Source organism: Drosophila subobscura, chromosome O, assembly GCF_008121235.1.
Source record: "Drosophila subobscura isolate 14011-0131.10 chromosome O, UCBerk_Dsub_1.0, whole genome shotgun sequence".
Lineage (NCBI taxonomy): Eukaryota > Metazoa > Arthropoda > Insecta > Diptera > Drosophilidae > Drosophila > Drosophila subobscura.
The window spans coordinates 6,630,049-6,652,701 of NC_048533.1; the positions used below are offsets into that span (position 1 = coordinate 6,630,049).

The 22,653-nt window shown below is 45.4% G+C and overlaps 6 protein-coding genes across 13 annotated transcripts in view; 3 read left to right on the top strand and 3 right to left on the bottom strand.

The window, feature by feature from the left end:
* LOC117897393 (zinc finger protein zfp-1) overlaps nt 1-10,108 on the top strand; it is a 31,391-nt gene extending 21,283 nt beyond the window's left edge. For 2 of the 8 annotated variants that reach the window (XM_034806208.1, XM_034806212.1), the window contains 5 exons: nt 2,618-3,134; nt 3,193-3,538; nt 5,229-5,922; nt 5,980-6,160; nt 6,238-6,404. In XM_034806208.1, coding sequence (XP_034662099.1) covers nt 2,618-3,134; nt 3,193-3,538; nt 5,229-5,922; nt 5,980-6,160; nt 6,238-6,404 — 1,905 coding nt within the window. Of the gene's footprint in view, nt 1-2,617; nt 3,135-3,192; nt 3,539-4,044; nt 4,284-5,228; nt 5,923-5,979; nt 6,161-6,237; nt 6,831-7,262; nt 7,692-7,767; nt 8,322-8,762; nt 8,985-9,050 lie in introns of those variants that run through there. The other 6 variants (XM_034806204.1, XM_034806205.1, XM_034806206.1 and 3 more) reach the window with 6 other exon arrangements.
* On the bottom strand, nt 10,045-10,651 carry LOC117897402 (enhancer of yellow 2b transcription factor). The gene is made up of 3 exons (XM_034806221.1): nt 10,496-10,651; nt 10,299-10,437; nt 10,045-10,240 (listed from the first exon to the last, which is right to left on the bottom strand). Exons 1-3 carry the CDS (start codon nt 10,570-10,572, stop codon nt 10,154-10,156), a joined length of 303 nt encoding a protein of 100 aa, XP_034662112.1. The 5' UTR covers nt 10,573-10,651; the 3' UTR covers nt 10,045-10,153.
* Nucleotides 10,652-13,280: 2,629 nt separating this feature from the next.
* On the bottom strand, nt 13,281-15,356 carry LOC117897397 (tubulin alpha-1 chain). Its single transcript, XM_034806216.1, has 2 exons — nt 15,202-15,356; nt 13,281-14,721 (listed from the first exon to the last, which is right to left on the bottom strand). The coding sequence occupies exons 1-2, from the start codon at nt 15,202-15,204 to the stop codon at nt 13,372-13,374; spliced, it is 1,353 nt and encodes a 450-aa protein (XP_034662107.1). The 5' UTR covers nt 15,205-15,356; the 3' UTR covers nt 13,281-13,371.
* A 951-nt stretch (nt 15,357-16,307) lies between these two features.
* Nucleotides 16,308-18,961, top strand: LOC117897395 (terminal uridylyltransferase Tailor). The gene is made up of 9 exons (XM_034806213.1): nt 16,308-16,504; nt 16,869-16,949; nt 17,015-17,414; nt 17,476-17,700; nt 17,769-17,875; nt 17,938-18,073; nt 18,151-18,318; nt 18,380-18,581; nt 18,643-18,961. The coding sequence occupies exons 1-9, from the start codon at nt 16,403-16,405 to the stop codon at nt 18,839-18,841; spliced, it is 1,620 nt and encodes a 539-aa protein (XP_034662104.1). The 5' UTR covers nt 16,308-16,402; the 3' UTR covers nt 18,842-18,961.
* Nucleotides 18,962-19,026: 65 nt separating this feature from the next.
* LOC117897399 (dephospho-CoA kinase) lies at nt 19,027-20,133 on the bottom strand. The gene is made up of 3 exons (XM_034806218.1): nt 19,930-20,133; nt 19,552-19,843; nt 19,027-19,487 (listed from the first exon to the last, which is right to left on the bottom strand). Exons 1-3 carry the CDS (start codon nt 20,039-20,041, stop codon nt 19,187-19,189), a joined length of 705 nt encoding a protein of 234 aa, XP_034662109.1. The 5' UTR covers nt 20,042-20,133; the 3' UTR covers nt 19,027-19,186.
* Nucleotides 20,134-20,517: 384 nt separating this feature from the next.
* Nucleotides 20,518-22,536, top strand: LOC117897398 (THO complex subunit 4). The gene is made up of 4 exons (XM_034806217.1): nt 20,518-20,950; nt 21,515-21,716; nt 21,784-21,987; nt 22,052-22,536. The coding sequence occupies exons 1-4, from the start codon at nt 20,669-20,671 to the stop codon at nt 22,219-22,221; spliced, it is 858 nt and encodes a 285-aa protein (XP_034662108.1). The 5' UTR covers nt 20,518-20,668; the 3' UTR covers nt 22,222-22,536.
* The last annotated feature ends 117 nt before the right edge of the window (nt 22,537-22,653 follow it).

Below are 22,653 nucleotides of genomic sequence, written 5' to 3' on the forward strand. Positions count from 1 at the left end.
CCAAAAGTTGTCCCCCAAAAAGAACGATTGAATTCTCAATTCAATTTGAATAATTCTATCGTTCAATCGTTTATTTGTTGTACGATTCGTACCTAGTATGTATCATGAGTTCTTTGCAAAATTATTCAGTGCCGCCAAAAAAAGGGAACAAGGACAACCCTTTTATGCGACCATTAACCCACAGCATTGTTGTGAAAGGGAAGTACCAGCTCTATAGAGAGGGAGTTGTTCGAGGATGGAGAAATATCCCAGACACACGCTAATATAATATTTATAGTTGGTATTTTATTTCCGGCTACGCTCGACAATTCTTCTTATTGAATTTGGTTGGAAATAAAATTGAAATGTGTCGCGGAAGCGAATTCCCAACAAACCAAAAAAAAAGGGGTTGATTGTGCATGCCGGTATCGCGTTGTGCTCCGCGTCTGGGCCTGCCTGGGGGTTGTGGGCCATTAGCTTCAGCAACAGGATAATCAAAGCGCGCGCCTGAAACCTTCCGCCATTGTTTGTCCGACAGCTGCCCCCGAAGCAGCCATAGAGAGAGTGTGGGATACGAAACGTGAGAGAGAAGCGGGAAACTGCGAAAATCTTCTAGAAACTTGGCCATGAAATGGTAGTAGACGAAATTTTTTGTGACACCCCGAACGGTGGCGACATAGAGAGGGTATTATGATTCTCAACAGATGTTTGACCAGATGCCGAAGCGGAGGGAGACCCACTGGGCGGACACTTCCACAAAGATATAATTTTTTGCTGATTAGCATTGACCGTCTGTCGTCCACTTGTTAATCTGCTTTTAAATGCCAGCTAGTCTCTCATATTTCAATATATAGGACTGAAGAATAATTTATTTAGCTGGTTTGGACTACTGTTACATTCAGAAATAGATAAGCAATATGGTTTATTCAGGCTTTATAGATTAAAATCCTGTAAAAACATTTGTTAAAATGTATCAAAATTTAATTCCTGTTTCACATTACTATTATAGTTGCAATCAATACATCTTCTAGGGTATTTAGGGACCCGTTTTATTTTTAAGTGCTCTCAAACAGAAAGGACCTGACCACACACACATCCAGTTAAGCATATTGCATGTACATATTTCTTCGCTGTATCTCTTGACCCAAATCTAATGAGGCATGAAGGTGTTTCTTTTGCTTGGAAATTTGACACTTTTTAAAATGTCATTCGTGTGCGACTCCTCCTCGGTGTTCTCTCTCTTTTTTCCAGCAACAGGCTCTAGGGCTAGGGGCTGCCAACTTGTTGGAATCAAATGTCAATTCAATGGAACAATTCCTATTGGAACAAATGTCATCAGGTGGCAACGCCATTCATAGTTTTTTTGTTGGCCTACGTGACCGAAAACTACATTGTAAATGGGGGTACATACAACGTGCAACAACAGCAGCAACAAAAACAATGGAAACCCCACTCCCTCTCGCTCTCTGCCTCTTTTTCTTAGACTGTTCCCACATCAGTGCGAAGCTGTTCCCATAAAAGAGTGAGAGACTGTTTTCTCATAGATTGCGAGAGAGACAGGTCACAGAGGGAGAGTGAGTTGTGAAGTGAAGAGCGGGTGGGTGTTGTTGTGGTCTCTCTATCTCTCTCTCTCTCCTTCTGTGTTTGCTGTTAATGCAGCTGCATGCAGCGCTGTCTGCTGCTGCTGCGATGCATTTTTTTGACTCGTCTGTGACTCATGTTGCATGTCGTTGTATTTTATTGTATTCCGAACAACAGCAACAGCAGGCAACATCAGCGATAAGAGCTTTTTGAGTTGCATTAATGTGTCCGTCCGTCCCTTCGCCAGCTTTTAATCTATTTGGAACACATGCGGCGCCGCTTAAGCCCCCCTACCCCCTCTATCACGGTATCTTCCGCTCTGCCCTGCTCTCTTTTTGTCACCCTACATATGTTCCTACTCCCCCTCCCAGTTTAGTGCAGTTATTCCTCACTGCTGTTCTGCTGTTCCACCTTCTCTTCTCAGTGCTGTTATTCCTCTAGAAGCTCTCTGTTAGAGTATCAAAAATCTAGGTACTTTCTGTAACATTTAACATCACTGCCGCTGGAAGGAGGCCACTGTTGATGGTGTTGCTGCTCCCCCCTTGCCATGTGATTTGTATTTGTGCCTTGTATTTGCTTATTCTTTCGGTTGTAAACATGTGTTTACACGTCTCACCATTAAAAAACATCACCCATTTACCAGAAATCCAGCAACAACACACAGTCAACGACAGCCGCCGGATGTTGCTAATGACCGCAAAGCCAAAAGGCTAAATCTAAAAGAAAAACGTGGGGTTTTGGATTCACACCGAATATGGGAATACGCTTTAAAGCAACAGGCTTCACTTTTTGGAAGGAAGTTTTGACCATCCAAAAGGAAGGCTTGGAGAGATTTCTTGAAAACTAATAATTTCTTGCCTCAAACTGAGGAATTCTTCAACAAATCCACTCACAAAGTTATGCAATCCTTTTTGCTGTTGTAACATGAAAAATTTACCACTTGATGATCGTTTTTTATGATCGCCGGCTTATCAGCTGAGAGTTTTATCAGCTGTGGAAATACTTTTAAGTGAATCACGCAAAACTAACCAATAAAAACCCTTTGTCCTCTTTGCAGCAACGAACGGAACTAAGTCCGCCGACCCATCAAACATCCGCCACCGCTGAAGTGAATGCCACACCCGTCCCAAGCGCCACAATAGCTGCCACTGCGAGCACAGCAGCAACGGCAGCAGTGACATCGGTTGCGGGTGGAACCACAACGGGCAGCAGCACTTTGACCAGCAATGCCACAAGCAGCAGTTCAGCAGGAGGAGCAGGATTGGCTAACTCACCAGCTGTGGGTGGGGGAGCGGCAGGAGTGGGTGCCACTGGCTATCCAAAGACAGATTCGAGTAAAGCCAACACCAGCGGAAGCAGCAGCAAGCACGGCAGCAGCAGCAGTAGTAGCAGTGGCGGCATTAAGGAGAGCAGCAACAGCAATCCGCCGCCACCTGCGAGTGGAATTGGCAGCAGCAGCAACAGCAATGCCCCCAGCCTTTATGTCTCTGTGCCGCTGTCGACGGCCAATGTACCTGGAATCAATCTGCCATCAAGCAACAGCAGCAGCAGCACTCCTACGAACCTCAGTGGTGGTAAGTTTTTCTTGTAATCTGCAGTTAGAATACTGAAATAACGATCCTTTCCCCACAGATTCTCATGCGATGGCAACTTCACGAAGCACCCAACAGCAGACTGCAGCGAATCTGTCGACAATGAGTGCTGCAGGAGGAGCGTACGCAACAGCAACAAGTGGCGCCTCAACGGTCATTCAGCATCAGAGCGGAAAATCTTCACCTGCTCTGGGTGGCAGCGGCTCCCTAGTCAGCGGTAATAGCGGTGGCAGCATTATCTCCGCCAGCACTGGCAGCGGCACTGGAAATCTCACGGCCACCACCACAGAGAGTGGCAACCTGAAGATCAGCTACGAGAAGCAGACAACGCGCGTGCAACAGCTGCAAGAGCAGGAGGCACCGCCAGCCACGTCGCGCAGAAGCAGGTATGCAGGGTATTGCGAGAAGGGATATTATGACGAGTGTCTTCATGTTTTGTTGCCTGTGCAAGCTGCCTTTTAGTTTATAAATCACTCTTAAACGATAGAGATGTGTTCCACACCTTGATTGCTCTTTGGTTACCTGTAAAGTGTGTTGTTTCTTGTGTTTTATCCTGTTTCTGTTGCTCTTGTGTGTCTCATTTTGTGTGTAGATTTTTTAGAAGGCTGTGTTTCATTTTTAATCAATCATTTTGCACCCACCACTGCACCACCACCACCACCACAGGAGGCGGGAGGCTGAACGGGGCTGTGTGGTTCATTCTTTTTTTTTTGGTTCCAACGGGCAGCAGCAGCTTTTTGTGTTTCATTTCATAAGAACATAAAGCTGCGATCTATAAACAAAATTACTCTCTCTTCTCTTCCAATCTCTCTTTCTCTTGTTATCTCGATTTGCTTAATGTCTTCCCATGACACACCCATACCTACACCCACACCACACACCACACAAGTAGATCGCGCTCTGGTGAGAGCAGTGGCACCAGTAGTCATCATCACCACCATCATCATCACTCGCAGAACCACCACCACAACAGCAATAGTCTCCCCCCACATCATTCAACACACAGGGGCAGCAGCAGCAACAGCATCACTTGCAACAGCAGCTAACATCGTTGCACTCTGCCGTCAGCGTAGGCAGCACCTCGTTGACCACCCCCAATACACCCGTCAGTAGCTCTGCCACCAACGCATCGAACACCAAAGCCCCATCGGGTGGACGTTCGGGTAAAAAGCGTGGAGCGGCACTCAATAAGAACGAAAGCAATGCCTCGGGAGCAGCTGCAGCAGCAGTAGCAGGCAATGTTGCAGCAGCTGCAGCAACCATAGCGGAGAAACAAAGTCGCCATAGTTCACCACATCAATCGCCAAGTGCAGGTCTGCCTGGAGGCATTGCCTCGCCAGTGGTGCTGTCACTGTCCTCTTCGCAATCTTCGATAGACTCGCCACCCGCTGTGGCGGGAGGGGCATCAGCAGCTCCCACAACAGCAACAGCACCAACTCCAAGTCGAAGCACGCGGAACAGCAGCAACAGCATGCTACTGCATGGCAATCATAATGGGGATCAGACCTCATCTCCGTGCTCATCCTCAACATCTTCCTCGTCCATGTCCTCGATTGGTGGTGTGGTCCCTGTGGTGAATCTGCTGGATTCTCCCGTCAATATGTCCACAGGGCCATCGGCAGTGGGTTACAGAGGGGGCAGCACGGGCACGAGCAATGCCAAGGGCTCAACTTCTGAAGGGAACTATGGCGGAAGCAGCGGCAGCAGTGGCACCACCAAGCCGTTGAATAAGAAAATGCTGCGTGCTCAGCAGTCGCAATTGTTCCAGCAGCAGCAGCAGCAACAACAACCACAGACATTTGCACCGATACCCGCTAGAACCTCATCCCCCACAAATCTAACCTCTGTCTCTGCCTCATCCTCCGCCTCAGCCACAGCTCCAATTCAGGCAAACTTTATGCACTTGCAACAGCCACAACAACCACAACAACCACAACAACCACAGCCACAGCAACAGCAGCAGCAGGCACAGAATCAACATGAAGATCTTGAAATATTACAATTCACTAATTCGATTCCTACCAATCCTTCTTCCACCTCCGCGACAACAACAACATCGATAACGAAATCGAACAGAACTCCGGATCTTGCAACAACATCGGCCGCAACGACATCATCACTGCCAAGCACAACAACGCTGACGAGTCAACAGTTGAGCCAGTCAATGTTGCCCCTTGGGGGTGGCCTCAAGTTCAGCTACGAGAGTCAGACGCAGCAGCCGCACCTGGATGTGGCCATGCTGCCGGTGAGCTCCATCAAGGACTCGCCGCCGAGTTCGCCAGGCTCCGAGATTGGTGGCACAACGCAGCTGCATTCGGCAGGAGCATTGAGTGCCACAGCTGTGTCTGTACCAGCTCCACAGCCTGGAAATGTACGCAAGCGTGGACGCAAGGCCAAGGAGTCGACGATTGCTGCAGCAGCAGCGGCGGCCGCCCAATCAGCAGCAGCGACGGCAGCTGCAGCCGCAGCAGCGGCGTCCACAAACGTACAGCAGCAGCCAGATCTCAAGGATGTGCGCATCCTGCAAAATGGAGCAGCCAGCAGTAGTTCATCGAGTGGTCCGATCAGTACCCCCACGCCGCCGGCCACACCAGCGAGCTCGATCATTGCACACACGGCCACCCATATGCTGGGAAATCATGTGAATCCTAATAGCAGTGTGGCCCAGAAGCTCTCGGAGCAGCTGCATATGGAAGTGCAGGATCATGCCATCTACACGAGTGACGCAATGGGCTCGCAATTCGCGGGAGTGCCGTTCCCTGGGAAACAGGTAAGCAGGAGCAGTGTTGCTCTAAGAAGATATTAAATTTCTCTCTCATTTTCACAGCGAAATAATACCAATGCCGCCTCCATGAATGCCACACCTGCACCGAATCCACTGCAGTCGATGTTTAGCGGAGTCGGAATGAATAGCAATATGTCGATACCCCAAAGCTTAGAGCAGCTGCTGGAGCGCCAATGGGAACAGGGCTCACAGTTTCTCATGGAGCAGGCGCAGCATTTTGACAGTGAGTATGAGTCGCATTGAGGATGCCCTGCAGCGAATTTCTAATCTGTAAAATATTTAATCTTCTCCCCATTGCAGTTGCTTCCCTGTTGAATTGCTTGCATCAGCTGCAGAGTGAGAATCTGCGTTTGGAGGAGCATGTGACCAGCCTGATAGCGCGGCGAGATCATTTGCTGGCGGTGAATGCCCGTCTACAAATCCCACTGAATCCGATCGCCAGCAAGGCCGAGGCGCATGGTAAGTAGAGAAGGCAAAACGTCCGATCTCTCTTGAACTTGGTGTCGGCACATACACACACATGACACATGGCACTTGGCAGTAGATGAGGCAGGATTGCAATGCCAAGCCATCCACCCATCCCACAAACTCACGCACACACACACACAGCCACTGATAACAGACCAAATTGATTACGTTTATTATTTGAATTTTTGTTAAAAATTTCTTTGTCTGTTGTTCGTATCCGTTGTACATACAAATCAATGCACCTGAATCAATGGATAGTCTTAAGTTATTGAAGTTATTCCTAAGTTATCCCTAAGTTAACAGTCAAACTTCTTATTAATTGTATATAATATAAACCTTACACCTACCTACATACACATACACTGCATAACATAGTCAAATGATCAGACAATTTCCTCAATTAAATGCATTTTTCTTTGCCATGACAACACTCTTAAGTTAATCAATTTTACACGATAAATACCTTAATTATACCATATAAAAACACTAATATATTTACAAGTATATGTATATTTACATAAAAACTAATCATTTTCGATTTTATTTATTTGAAAAATGAATAAAATGTTTCAAAATGAACAAAAATTCTAAATTTGTTTCTCTAAGTTTGAAAAAGTTTACACCGCTTACGTTTTCCAACACTGGCGATGTGCACAGAACAAATTTTACGCTCTCTCCTCTCCCGAATTTTGTTAGCTCATAAGTTTGTTGTGTTGCATGCCACGCCACAACACACTCACACACACACACACACGCACACGCACAAACTAATACAATTTTGGGTAAAGATAAACACAAAAATGGGGGCAGGGGATACCGATACTCACAATCTAACCAACAAAAAAAATGCTTTACAGCTGCAACCACAACCACAACTTCTTCTACTTCTACTTCAACTTCAACAACCACAGCAACAACATCTTCAACAACTTGTACAACTTCTGTCCTTTCCACATTAGCAGCTTCCAACATGAGCGCTCTTAATGCGGCAACAACAATAGCGGCAGCCGTCTCCCTGGCCACCACGGCCATCAATACGACCACACCCACAATGGTGAACAGCCGCCCCACAGTGGCGCCGGCCAGCTCCAGCGGTGTACTAGACTATCGGAGCGCGGGCACGGGAACAGCGGGCGGCGTCAACAGCAACAACAACAATATCAACATGAGCAATAATCCTGGTGGGGCAGGAGCAACATCATCCTCGAATGTCAGCTCGGGCACAACCACCCCCATGTCCCTGAGCGGTATGACAATGAGCAATGCAGCCAGCCTGGGACTGAAGGTGAGTGTCCACTCCCCCCTCCCCACACAAGGGATGTGAAAAGAGATATCTCTAATTCGTAATCTTTATTCCCCGTAGACCTCATGTCTCTGCGGCACATGCGGCATATAATAGCAGCAGCAACAGTGGCAGTGGCAGCATAAGCAACAGCAACAGCCTGCATCAGCATCCCTCCCAGAACCAGCAACAGCAGCAGCAGCAACATTCACATCCGTCGCAACAACAAGTCGTACAGCAGCACTTGCAGCAGCAGCAACAGCAGCAGCAACAGTCGTCGTCGTCGCATCATGCCAGCGCCGCTGTTGCCGCCGCCCATATGCTCGGTGTGGGTGTGGGCGTGGGCATGGGCATGGGCGGTGCTGGTGGAGTGGCGGCGGCGGTTGGTGGCAGCAATATTGGACGAGGTGGGTCAGCGACAGCTCTAGCTGGTGCAACATCAACAGCAACAACAACAACAACCACATTTACAACAACAGTGGGCATGCCTCTCCGCGTTGGCGGAGTTGGCGTTGGCGGCATTGGCCTTGGCGTTAACCTTGGCCTGGGCCTGGGCGATTTAAGTAGCACCACCACCACTTCCACCTCCTCCTATGCGGCGCATCACGCGGCGCTCTACAGCACGCATCATCAGGTAGTTGTGTGCGTGCGCGCCTGTATGTGTGTGTGTCTGTATCTCTCTGTGTGTGTGTGTGTCTGTAAACCATGCATTCCCCCGAGGCTTTGTGCAATTTTCATTCATTTTGGTTTTATGCTCATAATTCATACAACGTGCCCCTCCCATATCTATTGTCATTCAGTCATTCAATCAACCAATCAGTCATTGCCCCAAAGAAATTTCTAAACACACGCACACACAAATCGTATCCATCCGCTTAGCCACCACCATCTCTTTTGCATTATAAATATCTCATTTCACGGCAGAAAACCCCAAAATTATATCTGGTTTCTTGTGTGCCAGGATGAAAGAGAAGACTATTAATATATTCATTCTATCCAAATAGAACCCCCGTACAATATGTAGAATTATGTCTTAGAATGCAACTCATAAATGGTGTGTCCCTCTGTTTTACAGTCCCAGCTAAGGCGCGACGATAACCTCGCCAAAACCAGCTGAAAGTCATACCGTGAGCAAATGCAACAGAAGCAGAAGCCACAGCCGAAAAAGAAACCGATACTGGCCAGACGCGGAGGCCGTTGTAGCAACAGCAGCAGCAATCCTACGCCCTACTACAGCAAGCCGAAGCCAGCGGAGCCTCTTAGCTTTCAGCAACTACGCGATACAAATGATGATGATGTAAGTAAAACTGAATCAATCGATACACCATAAATATACTTAACTAAACTGGTGTCTAAATTACAGCTCAGCAGCGACAGCAGCAGCTCTTCCACGTTTTCCTCTTCGTCGCCACAGCAGGAATCTTCGGTGGACTATGAGGCTGAGGATGAGAACGAGGACAAACAACGCAGGCCCAAGCATAAGGATGAGAATGAGAGCTTGTTGCATGTACAGAATTTTCTAAAATGCTTTGGACCCAATGCCTTATCAGCAGCGACCATAACAGCAACACCAGCAGCAACCACAGCAGCGCCAGTGGGTCAAACACCAACCAGCAGCCTGCATGCTGTCAAATCCCCGAGCACAGAGCTGCGTAGCTGGCGTCAGAACTATCGCAATACAATCCAAATAGTACCCACAATAAACACAGCCCCCACAGCAATAGCAACAGCAACAGCAACTGCAACCAACACACCACAACTTTTACAATCCCAAACGAATCACAAGCCTCAAAAATTTCAAATAAACACTAAATTTCTGCGAAAGCCAAGGAATAAACTAATGAAAATGCTGCCAACAACAACAGCAACATTGGACAATGGAACAACAACAAACACCATGAGCACAAAAACAATTGTTGTTCAGGATGAGGAAAAACATGAACAACAAACAAGGGAAAAACTGCAACTGCAACAGCAGCAGCAACCACAGCTATTTAACGATGATTCCAACGCCAAATTCAAAGACTTTTCAATTGACTCGCTATTGAATAAGTAAATAGACGAAAAGTGGAGTAAATAATGATGAAATTATTACTTAAAGTGTAGCCCCATTATTTTTTGTAGAACAATTCAACGAAAAAAAAGAGCCCAAACCGCGTTCCTAACTTAACCCACTGCCACCACACCATACACCCTGAAAACCAAGCACACAAATTTTGTTTTAGCCAATCGTACCGATAAATAATATGAACATACAATATAGCAAACAACGTATTTTAATGCATTACAATTAGGCTGTTTATTTATTATTATTACATACATATTGTACAACTAGTGGTGCACTTTCATATTTAGCGTAAGCATGTAAATATCTACTTAAATACGAGATAATAAAGGAAGAAACACACATGTGCTAGAATTTAAGATTATGCGAATAATTTCACCATTGATTGGGTTGGCGGTCCTTTACTCTCGTGTCAACGACGACTCCAGGGCTTCACGCACGCGTATCATCATCTCGTTGCGAACGTTCTCGGGTACCATGGCGCGGGCCTGTCGAATATAACTATATCAATTAAATTGGAACACAGTCGCATTTTATATCACCTACTTGAGGCACAATCTCGGCTGCCAGTTCCTCACTTGTTATAGTCTGATTTCCGCGCTCTGCAATTTTTTCACGTATAAATTGCTCAATTTGTTTACGCCAGCCGCATTCAATAAGACGTGTCTGCAAAATATCCTTCAGGCTACCGAGGGTTTAGTTAAATGAAAACAATTTACAATTAAATTATCCACAAATCTTACGTGACGCTTTCGCAATGTGTTAATTTAACATCTTCCTTCGGCTGGGCATCAGTGCCAATTTCCTTGCTGTGCGGCATGATAACAGTTTGTAAAAATATTTGTTCAGTTAGTTGCTATCTATTTTTGTTTATTTTTAATTTAAAAAAAACTAGTCTCATGGCCAGCGTGACCGCGAAGTTATCGATAGAATATACCGTCGGGGCCTCGAAAATATACCGTAATATACCCTTGTATTTTCAAAATATACCGTCAATATACCGTGAACTGCTCACTTTTCGCACTTTTCGCCAACGGTAAAATACGTAAGTCTGGATGGAATTCAACGTAAATTCGGATGGAATAAAGACTCATTGCTGAGATGAAAATTCCCATGTTGCGAAAGAGAAATATCCCTTCAATGGAGAGAGAAAACTTCCTACGGAGAAGAGAGAAAGTCCTCGAGGGATATTTAAAAATCTTACGTATGGGATGTTTGGATACCCGATTAAATTCATGAAATATACCATTATATAACGATATACCGTAAATATACAATCAACTCAATTTAGTGGTCAAAATATCCTGAAAAGTATATATATATCTTAAAAGGTCACTCTGGTCATGGCAGTGTTGATGTTTACAGGAACCAGTTCATATTCTGAACTAGTTGTTCGGCCCTGCCACATCGTTATAAAAATGTCATGGCAGAAGAACGGAATGAGCACATTCTGATACCCTTGGTAAAAAATAATATTAAAGAAGTGAGGACGTATTTGTCATCCCTGGATCCAATTAATGCAGATACCAGTCAGGCTATGTTTTAAGGCTATCTTAAAAACTATGCAGAATAGGTATTGAAATCGAGGTAAATGTGCAGTTCCCTCGAAGTCATTATTAAGTTTTCATTAATTAATTACCGTATAGAGGGCATACAAACGTCGCATACTAATATCGCAAACCCGGATGACCATCAAAAATAACGTAACATCCAAACACTGTTACGTTTAATGTTTTTGATTTTTGCTTAAACCTTATTTTACAACCTATAGAAAACCAAGTTACTTTAAACATAGCCAATCTTGTAGAAAATTGTTTCATCTTTGGGATAAAATTATATGTACATATGTCACTTGAAGCGAATATCAAAATCGAGGTCGTGAATTCCGATTAAAATAAACATAAACTATGTATATAGTACATACATATGTACATGTACTTATGAATGTATGTATGAAAAAATGTATGTACATACATTCATACATATATACATAGATATGTACATACTATTATGTATGAATGCCTGCTGAGCCGAAATATTCGCTTTCCTACTTTTATTAGCTTTTTCTTTATTGATCAAACATCAAAACTCATTCAAGCGCTTAAATGTGGGTGTGGGACCTTCCTGTGTAGGAGCTTCAACTGTGAAGCCCACAAAAATTATACCGCCTACCATATGCGACAAAAAATCGCCTTAAGCATCTCTGATATTGAGGCTTGTCGTCATCATTGAATTCGTTGGCTTGGCCCCTCAAGTCAATGCACAAATATGGTCTGACGGCATCGCAGTGTTTGTATATATACATGCATACATACATACATACAATGTACATACTGCGTTACATATGTACATATCTCTGGCTTCAATGAAGCCAACTGCTTCACGATTTCTGCCGAATCAGCTTTATTTGACGGGAATACCATTTGAATTTGGCTTTAAACCTTGACTTTTCCGTCAATGATGCGACAGGCTTAAGCCCTTGGTAATAAAAGTGTCTCAAAGGAGGGGAAATTGCTTTTCTTTGGACATCTGCAGTAAATGGCATCAAACATACATATGTACATACATACATACATAACCTCAATCGAGTTCGCCGGTCTGCCGGCACTTTAAATGTGTGTGTGTTCATGTGAATCCATAAGTACATATGTACATACATATGTATGCTTGTAAATGGCCTGGGTGGCCCTTTTCTTGCATTTCCTGCCCATTTCTTGTGTATTTCTGGAAATTCAATAACATCTGCAGCAGCTGCCGGTCTGTTTCTCGAAAATGCCGCAGCGCAGGCAGAGGTTGGGCGGCCTTTTACAACAACAAGCCGGTTTACCTAGGCTTCAATTTTGTTTTTGGAAAAGCAACCCTCATATATGGCACAACCTCACACATGCGCACACACTTGCGTGGCTTGCCAGTATGTATGTATGTACATACAGATGTACATACACATATCAGTTAGGAAATGAAGTCATCGCATGATTTTGCCGAGTTGGCGTTGTTGCTGGCGTCGCGATGGCGATGACCATTATTATGCTACTACGGCCTACACTCCTCAGGGCCCACTCAAATGAATGACTCATCAGGCGACTAAAAAATCGATATATAATTGTATGCACTCTCCCCCTAGGGATTGCAGCATGAAGTGCTTGTCGCACCCTGGGCTGGTACAGTCTGCACTTGCCACATGCAGCATGAAATGGAGCAACTTAGAAAGCGGCACTATTATTAGATACAGAGAGCTGCGGCTGGTCCGCTTTCCCGTAATTATAGCTCCTCCGTTCAATGAACTCTCTCGTCTGCTGGAAAAGTTTGAATCGGAAAAGATGGGAAAAGAAAAACAACAAATGGAGAGATTTTCTTTTGCTGTCCAGACTGCTTTCAGCCGATTTTATTCTTGTACACAATTTATCGCCGTTTTAGTTTTTTTTGTATCTGCGCTGTACGTGTCTTTGTGTTTTAATAAAATACTCTTGGGTTATACTTTCTTGTTGTGGTTCTTGTTAGCGCTTCTTTTCTTGTGTTGCAGTGGAGTTTCTTCTTGTTTGGGCGTAGGCACTGGTTTCGACGAGGGCTGGGCCCCCATCCACCAGTGACGCCCCGGCTGTGTGTATGTGTGAAGCGTTTAGTACTCTTCGGCACCCTCGCCCTCACCGTCGCCAGAGTCCATGCCGACCTCCTCGTAGTCCTTCTCCAAAGCGGCCAAATCCTCACGGGCCTCGGAGAACTCTCCCTCCTCCATACCCTCACCGACGTACCAGTGGACGAAGGCACGCTTGGCGTACATAAGATCGAACTTGTGATCCAGACGAGCCCAGGCCTCGGCAATAGCCGTGGTGTTGGACAACATGCACACGGCGCGCTGCACCTTGGCCAGATCGCCGCCGGGCACCACAGTTGGGGGCTGGTAGTTGATACCGACCTTGAAGCCAGTGGGGCACCAGTCCACGAACTGGATGGTACGCTTGGTCTTGATGGTAGCAATGGCGGCGTTGACGTCCTTGGGCACAACATCACCACGGTACAGCATGCAGCAGGCCATGTACTTGCCGTGACGGGGATCGCACTTGACCATCTGGTTGGCTGGCTCGAAGCAGGCGTTGGTGATCTCAGCAACGGACAACTGCTCGTGGTAGGCCTTCTCGGCGGAGATGACGGGAGCGTAGGTAACCAGAGGGAAATGGATACGTGGGTAGGGGACCAAGTTGGTCTGGAATTCAGTCAGATCCACATTGAGGGCACCATCGAAACGCAGAGAGGCGGTGATCGAGGAAACGATCTGTCCGATCAGACGGTTCAGATTGGTGTATGTAGGGCGCTCAATGTCCAAGTTGCGGCGGCAGATGTCATAGATGGCCTCGTTGTCGACCATGAAGGCGCAGTCAGAGTGCTCCAGGGTGGTGTGGGTGGTCAGGATAGAGTTGTAGGGCTCGACCACGGCGGTGGAGACCTGGGGAGCTGGGTAGATGGCGAACTCCAGCTTGGACTTCTTGCCGTAGTCCACGGAGAGACGCTCCATCAGCAGAGAGGTAAAGCCAGAGCCGGTACCACCACCGAACGAGTGGAAGATCAGGAAGCCCTGGAGGCCAGTGCACTGATCGGCCAACTTGCGGATGCGGTCGAGCACCAGGTCGACGATCTCCTTACCAATGGTGTAGTGACCACGGGCGTAGTTGTTGGCGGCATCTTCCTTGCCGGTGATCAACTGCTCGGGATGGAACAGCTGGCGGTAGGTGCCAGTGCGGACCTCATCCACAACAGTTGGCTCCAAATCGACGAAGACAGCACGGGGCACATGCTTGCCGGCGCCAGTCTCGCTGAAGAAGGTGTTGAACGAGTCATCACCACCGCCCACGGTCTTGTCAGAGGGCATCTGACCATCGGGCTGGATACCGTGCTCCAAGCAGTACAGCTCCCAGCAGGCATTACCGATCTGGACACCAGCCTGTCCAACATGGATAGAGATACATTCGCGCTGTAACCAGAGAAGAAAATAAACGAGACGATGATTAATAACACGCCCGACAAAAAATCAATAGTCCGCAGAGCCGCGCCCAAGATGATGCGGCCCTGTCTCTCCACACATGTGTATGTATGTATGTGCAAGCGAGACGGCAAGATGGTATACCAGAAAAAGAAAAATGTCTTTTGCCGACGCCGCAGTTTTTTTTTCCGAATGCCGAACCTCACTAAATGTCTATATAATTTACCGGCTTTCGCTTTGCAACAATTTTAATGCACAATTGTGCAGAGTACTCTCTACTTTTAGCTGGTTTTAATTCGATTCTACAACTTTTGACTAGTATCTTGCCATGACGTCATCATTTTTTTTTTACCGAAAATGCGTGCGGTCGCCATTTTGCGAAAACTTGCGGCAACGCCGCATGCCTTTAATTTTATCTTAATGCCCACTTATTCTCAAATTTACCATCTACAACTAGCGCATATTACTTACCATATTGAGTTTTTTCTAGTTTATTTCACACACAAATAGGAAATTTCACAAAACTTGTGATTTAGGTCTGACGTGGAGAGCGTTTACGTTCGAACTACCGGTTATGAGGTTTCACAAACATAAACTTGAAGTAAAAGTCGCTGCGACTCGGTTTTATAGTTTAAATTTTAGCGTTCAGTGTGACCGAGGGATTATCGGTCAAATAAACCGCACAACCCTCAAAATAGTCTCAAAATATACCTTTTGCTTATTAAAATATACCAAAATATACCGTAGTCTTAAATCAGATTCCTCGATTTTGATGTTCTATTTGATATTTTTCACTTTCAAAGACTTTCACCACTGAAACAATAATTTAATCCGATTGAAGAATTAATTTGACGTATTATATATACTTATTTTTATTAGAGTGTATACCTCATGGACCTATATTTTACAAATTTGTATTTGAATTTTTCATTAAAATCACCCCCTCTGGCAGCACGGGAGCTTTGTCTTCAGTATGTAAATGTATGTAACATGTAGAAACACATGTAGGTTAGCTGAAATCATTGAAAATGTTTGAAAAATAGCGCTCGTAACAAAGGATGAAAAAAAATTATATTGTTTTCCTGACAATTTCAGAAAGGAAACATAAGTAAATATTATTATAAGCTTGGAGTGGTTTGGGAGGCAGCTCTTCTATCTTTACAATACAATTGGGGCTAGGCTTCGGCTTATACATTGTAATTAATCCTTTCTTTTGCTAAGGAACACCGGATAATGATGAAAATAACGACTAACTTATTACCGATTTCTTTGATTTTATTTCTTTTCTTTTATTTCTACAGTCAAATATTAATATTTTATATATAGTTCAGATTTATACCCGGTACTCTAAGAGTAAAAAGGGTATATTGTATTTGTGGGGAATAACGGATGTATGTAACGCACGGAAAGAAACGTTTTCGACCCTATAAAGTATATATATTCTTGATTAGCAACAATAGCCGAATCTGTCGGTCCTTCTTGTTTGTTCTACCTTAAATAGTTTTACCATGCGTGCGGTATGCCAACCTGTTTTTAATACGTTGTCAGGGGGCTACACTCACACACCTACGCATTTAGTTAGTTTGTGTGTGTAAATTTACGTGTCCGACGCCATTGACGCTAGAGTTTGTTTTTAAATTATTAGTTAGGAACTAATTGTATTAGAGAGACCATGAGAATCGAAGCTTCGGAGTTGTTTTGGTTGAATAAGACTGTGTACAGCAATGCCGAGAGGTTATATTACGAGGAGAGATGTATTCAGATGATCGAGCAGGTATGCTACGACTATTACAAATGTTGAGTTGCAGCGATAAGCTGAAAATATTCCTCGCTTCAATGGAGTCGCTTGCATTTCAATTAAAATGCCTAAATGCTGCTCAAAACTTCACGATTGCTCACATATTGATTTGCATGTGTTGTTCATAATACATTCATATGTATCTATTGTGTGCGGTTTCATTTTACCCAGTTGGCAGCCCCTCAAAAATCAGCTGTCAGCTCGCATTTACTGACAGTTTGAAATTGCACGCACTCAAACTCAACAAGCCGGGCCGGACGTAAACACAACTGCAAAGACTGCTCAAAAAGTGACATTTCATAAAATTATCTTTTACTTTGACCCTTCCCGTACCGTACAGGTTCCCGCCGTCCGTTCGAGAAAGAACAAAAAGAAGATCAAGGCGATGGCGGCCCGACAGAATCCACAAAATTTACCATACGTGAGTGAAGAGTGAGCTTTTACCTTGAACTGCGGTTCTAATATGCACTGGAATTCGCGTTGCAGCTAAATCCCCTCACGCTAGAGGCCAACTTCTTTTTGGAAACCCTGGAGGAGGTGAGCCGCAACAACAACGATGTCGAATTGGATCAACATTTGGCATCGCTGCTGGAGCGCATTATGTTGGGCATCGAAAAGTATTTGGACCGAAAGCCCACCTGCATAGTGCCGGGAGAAGGTGTGGTCTTTGTGCCTCCGCAGGAATTGCAGAAAATCAAACGCACATTCAACTGCATAGCGTGTGCCAACCAAATGGTTGGTACGCACATTTCTAAGGTTGTGACGCATTTGTCCGAAAAGCACCAGAGCCCGGATAACGGAGTGCCTGCAGCGCAGCAGTGGAAGCAGAATAGGATACCCGCCAAGGGGGCCCCACGCGGTCGATTGATAGACGTTCTGCCCAAGAGTAAGTAGCGTGCCCCTGTGCGTGCCCTCGTACGTTCTCTTATCCGACTCTCGCTTTACAGAAGCCAAAGCCTTGGTTATGTCCGATCTCACAAAAATTTTCAAGGAGAGATATGGTGTGGCCGACAAGCTGAAAGTGATACCCGAATACGATTTGATCGAGGAGGATCTAATAAAGGTGCTGACGCCCGTGTTTCCAAATAGCGCGATGCGCATTTACAAGTTCGGCTCACGCATAACTGGCATTGGCACACGCTGTTCCGATCTGGATATATTTGTGGATATTGGTAAGTGCATTCGATCACTTAATCCCCACTGATGTCTCATTGATGTGACCATTGCATTGCGTTGACAGGGAACACATTCGACACATTTGAACATCGCGCCTCCAAGGACACGTTGGGCAAGCTGCGGGCCATGCGTCCAGTGTTTTGCTCCAGCAACAAGTGGCGCATCCTCAATGTAACTTAATCTTCAAAGTCACATCATTATGTTGCATACTAAATTATGGCTTTCATGAGCAGGTCATCGAGCAGGCGCGCGTTCCAATCATCAAGCTCTCCCATCTGCTGACCGGCATAGAGTGTGACATTTGCCTGAATAGCCTGGGCTTCTGCAACACGAATCTGTTAAAGTACATATTCGAGACACAGCCTCTGGGTAAGCGCAAACAAACAGTCCCCAAGTCACGTTCCATTCCTCTGATCATTGATTGTTCTTATCTTTTGGCGGGGCAGCTCAATACATGTGCATATATGCGAAAAACTGGCTGGAACGCTGCAAGCTGACAGACATCTCCACTTACAGCATTGTTTTGATGGTGATATATTTCATGCAGCTGCACGGCTTGCTGCCCTCGGTATTCTCCTTGCAACATGAACAGCCGTTGAATCAGTTTGTTGGACGTAAGTCGCAGTCGGTTTCACTGCATTTACCATGGATTTTATTCGGTTTGTTCGATTTCAGCTTGGATTGTCAACTTTGGTCAGAAAACTTTGCAAGATCTGCGTCTGCCGGAAGCCGATACGGATGTGCAGACAGCTCGGAACCTTTTGAGGGCATTCTTCACCTTCTATTCCACATTTGATTACGAGCGTTGCTTGGTGTGTCCATACTTTGGTAGCCGTGATGTTCAAATTCAACATGTTGAGAAGCTAATGCCAAACCGGTAAGAGATTTAACGCACTTACACAACTGTGTGGACTAATTGTACAATTTTCAAATTGTAGTTTTACTCAATACATCAGGGATAATCCCGAGTGTACATTGCAATTGCGGAAGCCAATGGTTGTCCAGGATCCCATACAGTTGAATCATAACGTAACGAAGGCGGTAACACGATATGCACTGCAGTCGTTTATAGATTATTGCCAGCAGACGGCATCTCTGATGGGTGAGCCATCGACCAACTGGCGACAGCGCACATAAACATAGACACAAAAATAAGCAGAACACAGAATTCTCCTAAATTCTGATATCTGCTCTTAGTTTCGAATTGATGTTTATCAGAGTTTTCTTATTGTAAATAAATCGGATATTTTTGCAACGCTCGCTTGTCTGCACCATGAGACAATCCGAGCGTTTGTTGCAACAAGAAAACAAAAGAAAATACATATTACTGAATTGTATATTTCACTAAAAGGCGCTCAAGTATCGCACTATTGTATAATTTTGCTGCCTTATGAAGCAAGATTTGGTTTCAATTGCACTAACACACTAAAAAGCATCAAATGGCACACGCTGGATGGAGGCCAGGAACACACTTACAATGGCTTACAATACGTCGGGTACGCGACTGAAGACCTTCAACAACATATAGATGGTAAAGCCCACGATCATGATCAGCCCCAGCAGATACACACGATTGCGCCAGTGCTGCTTGGACTCCTTCATCATGTTGACAATGCGAATGGCCGACTCTTCCGTTTCCTCAACGCTGCCATTATTGTCTATGACAAAATGCGATTGTTCGCATTTCTTCTCCAGCGGCATCTGTGCTTCGATCCGATGTTTCGCCTCTGCCTCGGAAAGCTCATTGCGGGCAATCAAGCGTTGGAATTGTTTGTCTGAGTCGCTGAAAAAATCCATAAATCCAGAGTGAGTTGAAATCAACTGTGCAGGGTAGGTAGATTGCTTACCATGAAACACAAACAATTTTGTAGATAAAATCCATTAGAATGCCAGTCTCGAAGAGCAGCGGCAGGTCAAGGACAATCCACGAATGTCCTGTGACAAACAGTTTGAATGCCCGCCAGAAGATCTTACGGTGTATTTTGGGATGCGTAATCTGGTTCAGCTTTCCACGCAGTTCCTTGTCCTCGAAAATCATGCGTGCAAGGACGGGACGGTTTATCTCCTTGCTGGGGAGGAGCACATCCTCGCCAAAGGCAGCGCGAATCTGTTCCCAGCCAGATTGACCTGGTTCCACGACTACGTAAATTAAATGCGATAATTAACGGTAATTGTTCTCAATTACAGCAGCTTAACAACAGATTCTTCATATCTGGACTACTCACTCTCCCTAGCGATTTTATCAGCATCTATGACGGCAATGCCGTGACGTTCAAACACTTTGCTAACGGTACTCTTGCCCGTGGCAATGCCACCAGTTACGGCCACTATAAACATATTTCTAGAATAGTTAAACCAAGTCGGGGAATGTTATATTTAATGTTTGTTAAAATACGATACGAATGTGCAGAAAACGCGAAGAGGAGAGGCAAAAAAATACTGTTTAACTATTGTTCAATTCCCAGCACTGGCATGCCGCATATCTAGTATTTTTCGATATCCTTGGTTTTGCACCATTTAACAGCACATATGGATAAATACATCTATGGATTTGTATATAGAAGCCAGTGCTGCCAACACTTGGGGTCATAAAAAAGCTAAACTAGACTTTGAAAACTTTATTTTATTTCCTTAGAACTTCTCAATATTGTTACACATAAGTAAAGTCAGTAATAGGTAATCCAGCATTCGGTAATTGAAAAACGCTTGATCTAGTGGAGAAATTGCTAAACTGCCAACACTGATGTTTACGGTATATTTTGGAAAACGAAAAGGCATATTTCAGTATGTTTGGGAATCCGGTCACACTGCCTAAAACCAAGATGGCGATTTTCTTCAGTTTGTGAAATTACACGCGCATTTTTTTTGTAAAGCGAGTTTCAACGCGAAATTAATATAGAATTTCACGAGAAAAAGTCAAAATAAACTGAAAGATCTCTTTAGCGCATTGATAACAAAGCAAAGATGGTGGACAAAATTGAAATGAGCCTTGACGATATCATCAAGTCGACCCGCACACAGAAAAAACCACAGGGTGCGCGCGGCGGCCCCGGCGGAGCACGTCGGCCTGCTGGACAACAGCGTTTTCCGGCTGGCGGTCCGCGTCGCGGCGGTGGAGCCGGCTCATCGCCAAGGAAACCAGCGCCAGCAAGCGGTGCAGGCGGCGTGCTCAAGGGTCGTCGTAGTGGCGGTGCTAGTGGTGGTGGCGGCGGCGGCGGCGCCATTCAGAAGTCGAAATTCGCACGGGTAATACATACGTTTTGTCTCAAGTAGAGTCAAAGAAAAGCATCAGAGCAGCAAGAAAATATCCATGCATTCACAAGGACACTGCCATGTGTGGAGCTCGGAGCTCTGACAGCTGCATTCCAAACATTCACACAATTGCATGGATTCAAAATGGCCACCGTGCATGGCAACTAACGGTGCCAGAGCTGGTTTTTGGCGTGCGAAGCGAGCGAAAAATGTAAATGTAGCTGTTCATACGGACTCCTCCACACTCCTCGGATCGGCTGTTTTGAAGGGAATTCCTCGCCTGGTATCACCTCGTCGAAATCAAGTTCCTTTTAATACAGTTTTTCCAGACAGAAGCAATGAACGATCAGCGTTTCGTATTGAGTTCTTTCTTTCCCCAGTTCCCAACGCTAAATATTTTTCATGCACAATTTTTGTGTTTCTTCATGCGATGGCGCTGTCCTCATGAGGCTAGGATACCGACAACTGCTGCGACTGCTACGACTACTCCCACAATATTTGATACCCAACGCGCTCAAACCAACATACCCTTCTACCTAATACTACCCCCACCTTTAGGGCGATGTGAACAGCGCTTGGAAGCACGATATGTATGATGGACCCAAGCGCGGTGCTGCCAGCTCTGGATCTGGCCCAACCCTCCTGATTGTTAACAATCTGGATTACGGCGTTTCGAACACCGACATCAAGGAGCTATTCAATGAATTTGGACCGATTAAGAAGGCAGCCGTGCACTACGATCGTTCCGGTCGCTCCTTGGGTACGTTTTGAAGACTCTTATGCAATCGAACCCACATCTAATGCTCTTGTCGCTTGCACCCACACAGGCACCGCAGATGTTATATTCGAGCGTCGCACCGACGCAATGAAGGCCATCAAACAGTACAACGGAGTGCCCTTGGATGGACGTCCCATGACCATACAGCTTGCCGTATCCGATGTCAATGCTTTGACCCGTCCAGTGGCCTCAGGGGATATCAAGCATCGTGTGGGAGGCGGCGCCGGGGCCTCGGCTCCTTACAAACGCGGTGGTACATACTTATCTAATGATCACAAATCCCAGTCTTGGCACTAACATTTCGATTATTTTTGCAGGTGGCCAGGCCGGTGGACCGCGTCGCGGTGGCTTGAGACGTCCGGCCCCGGGTGGTGGAGGTGCTGCACCCAAGCCAGCTGGCGGAGCACGCCGCGAGCGCAAAGCCCCACCAACTGCCGAGGAGCTAGACGCCGAACTGGACTCGTACATTAATGACATGAAGATCTAAATAGTTGATAGTCTGATATTTTAGTCTCTAACAAAGAAAAATGAACACCCCACTAGTCTTAAGGCCTACCATAAGGACGGAATATCCTTATGGTAAAATAACATAATTCTGTACCAATAACGACGCCGCGCAAAGGAAAGAAACCGAAAAGCTGTTTGGAACGAGTACTCTTTTCATAAGAGAAATGTTTAATTTTAAATGCGTCTGAGCGCATGTGAATACTGCAAAGTGGCGAAAATAGTTGAAATACAATTGAGCTGTATTTATTTAAAATAGAAATATGCTTTAACGAAGTGAGAATTGACGATGCAAATTTAATGGACACTTTTTTAATTCTTAGGCTGAAGTGTAAAATATAATAGAACTAATTTCGAGCCGGAATAATCATCTCCGGCTCGGATCATGCATTCTCGCTATACAATAAAACAAACT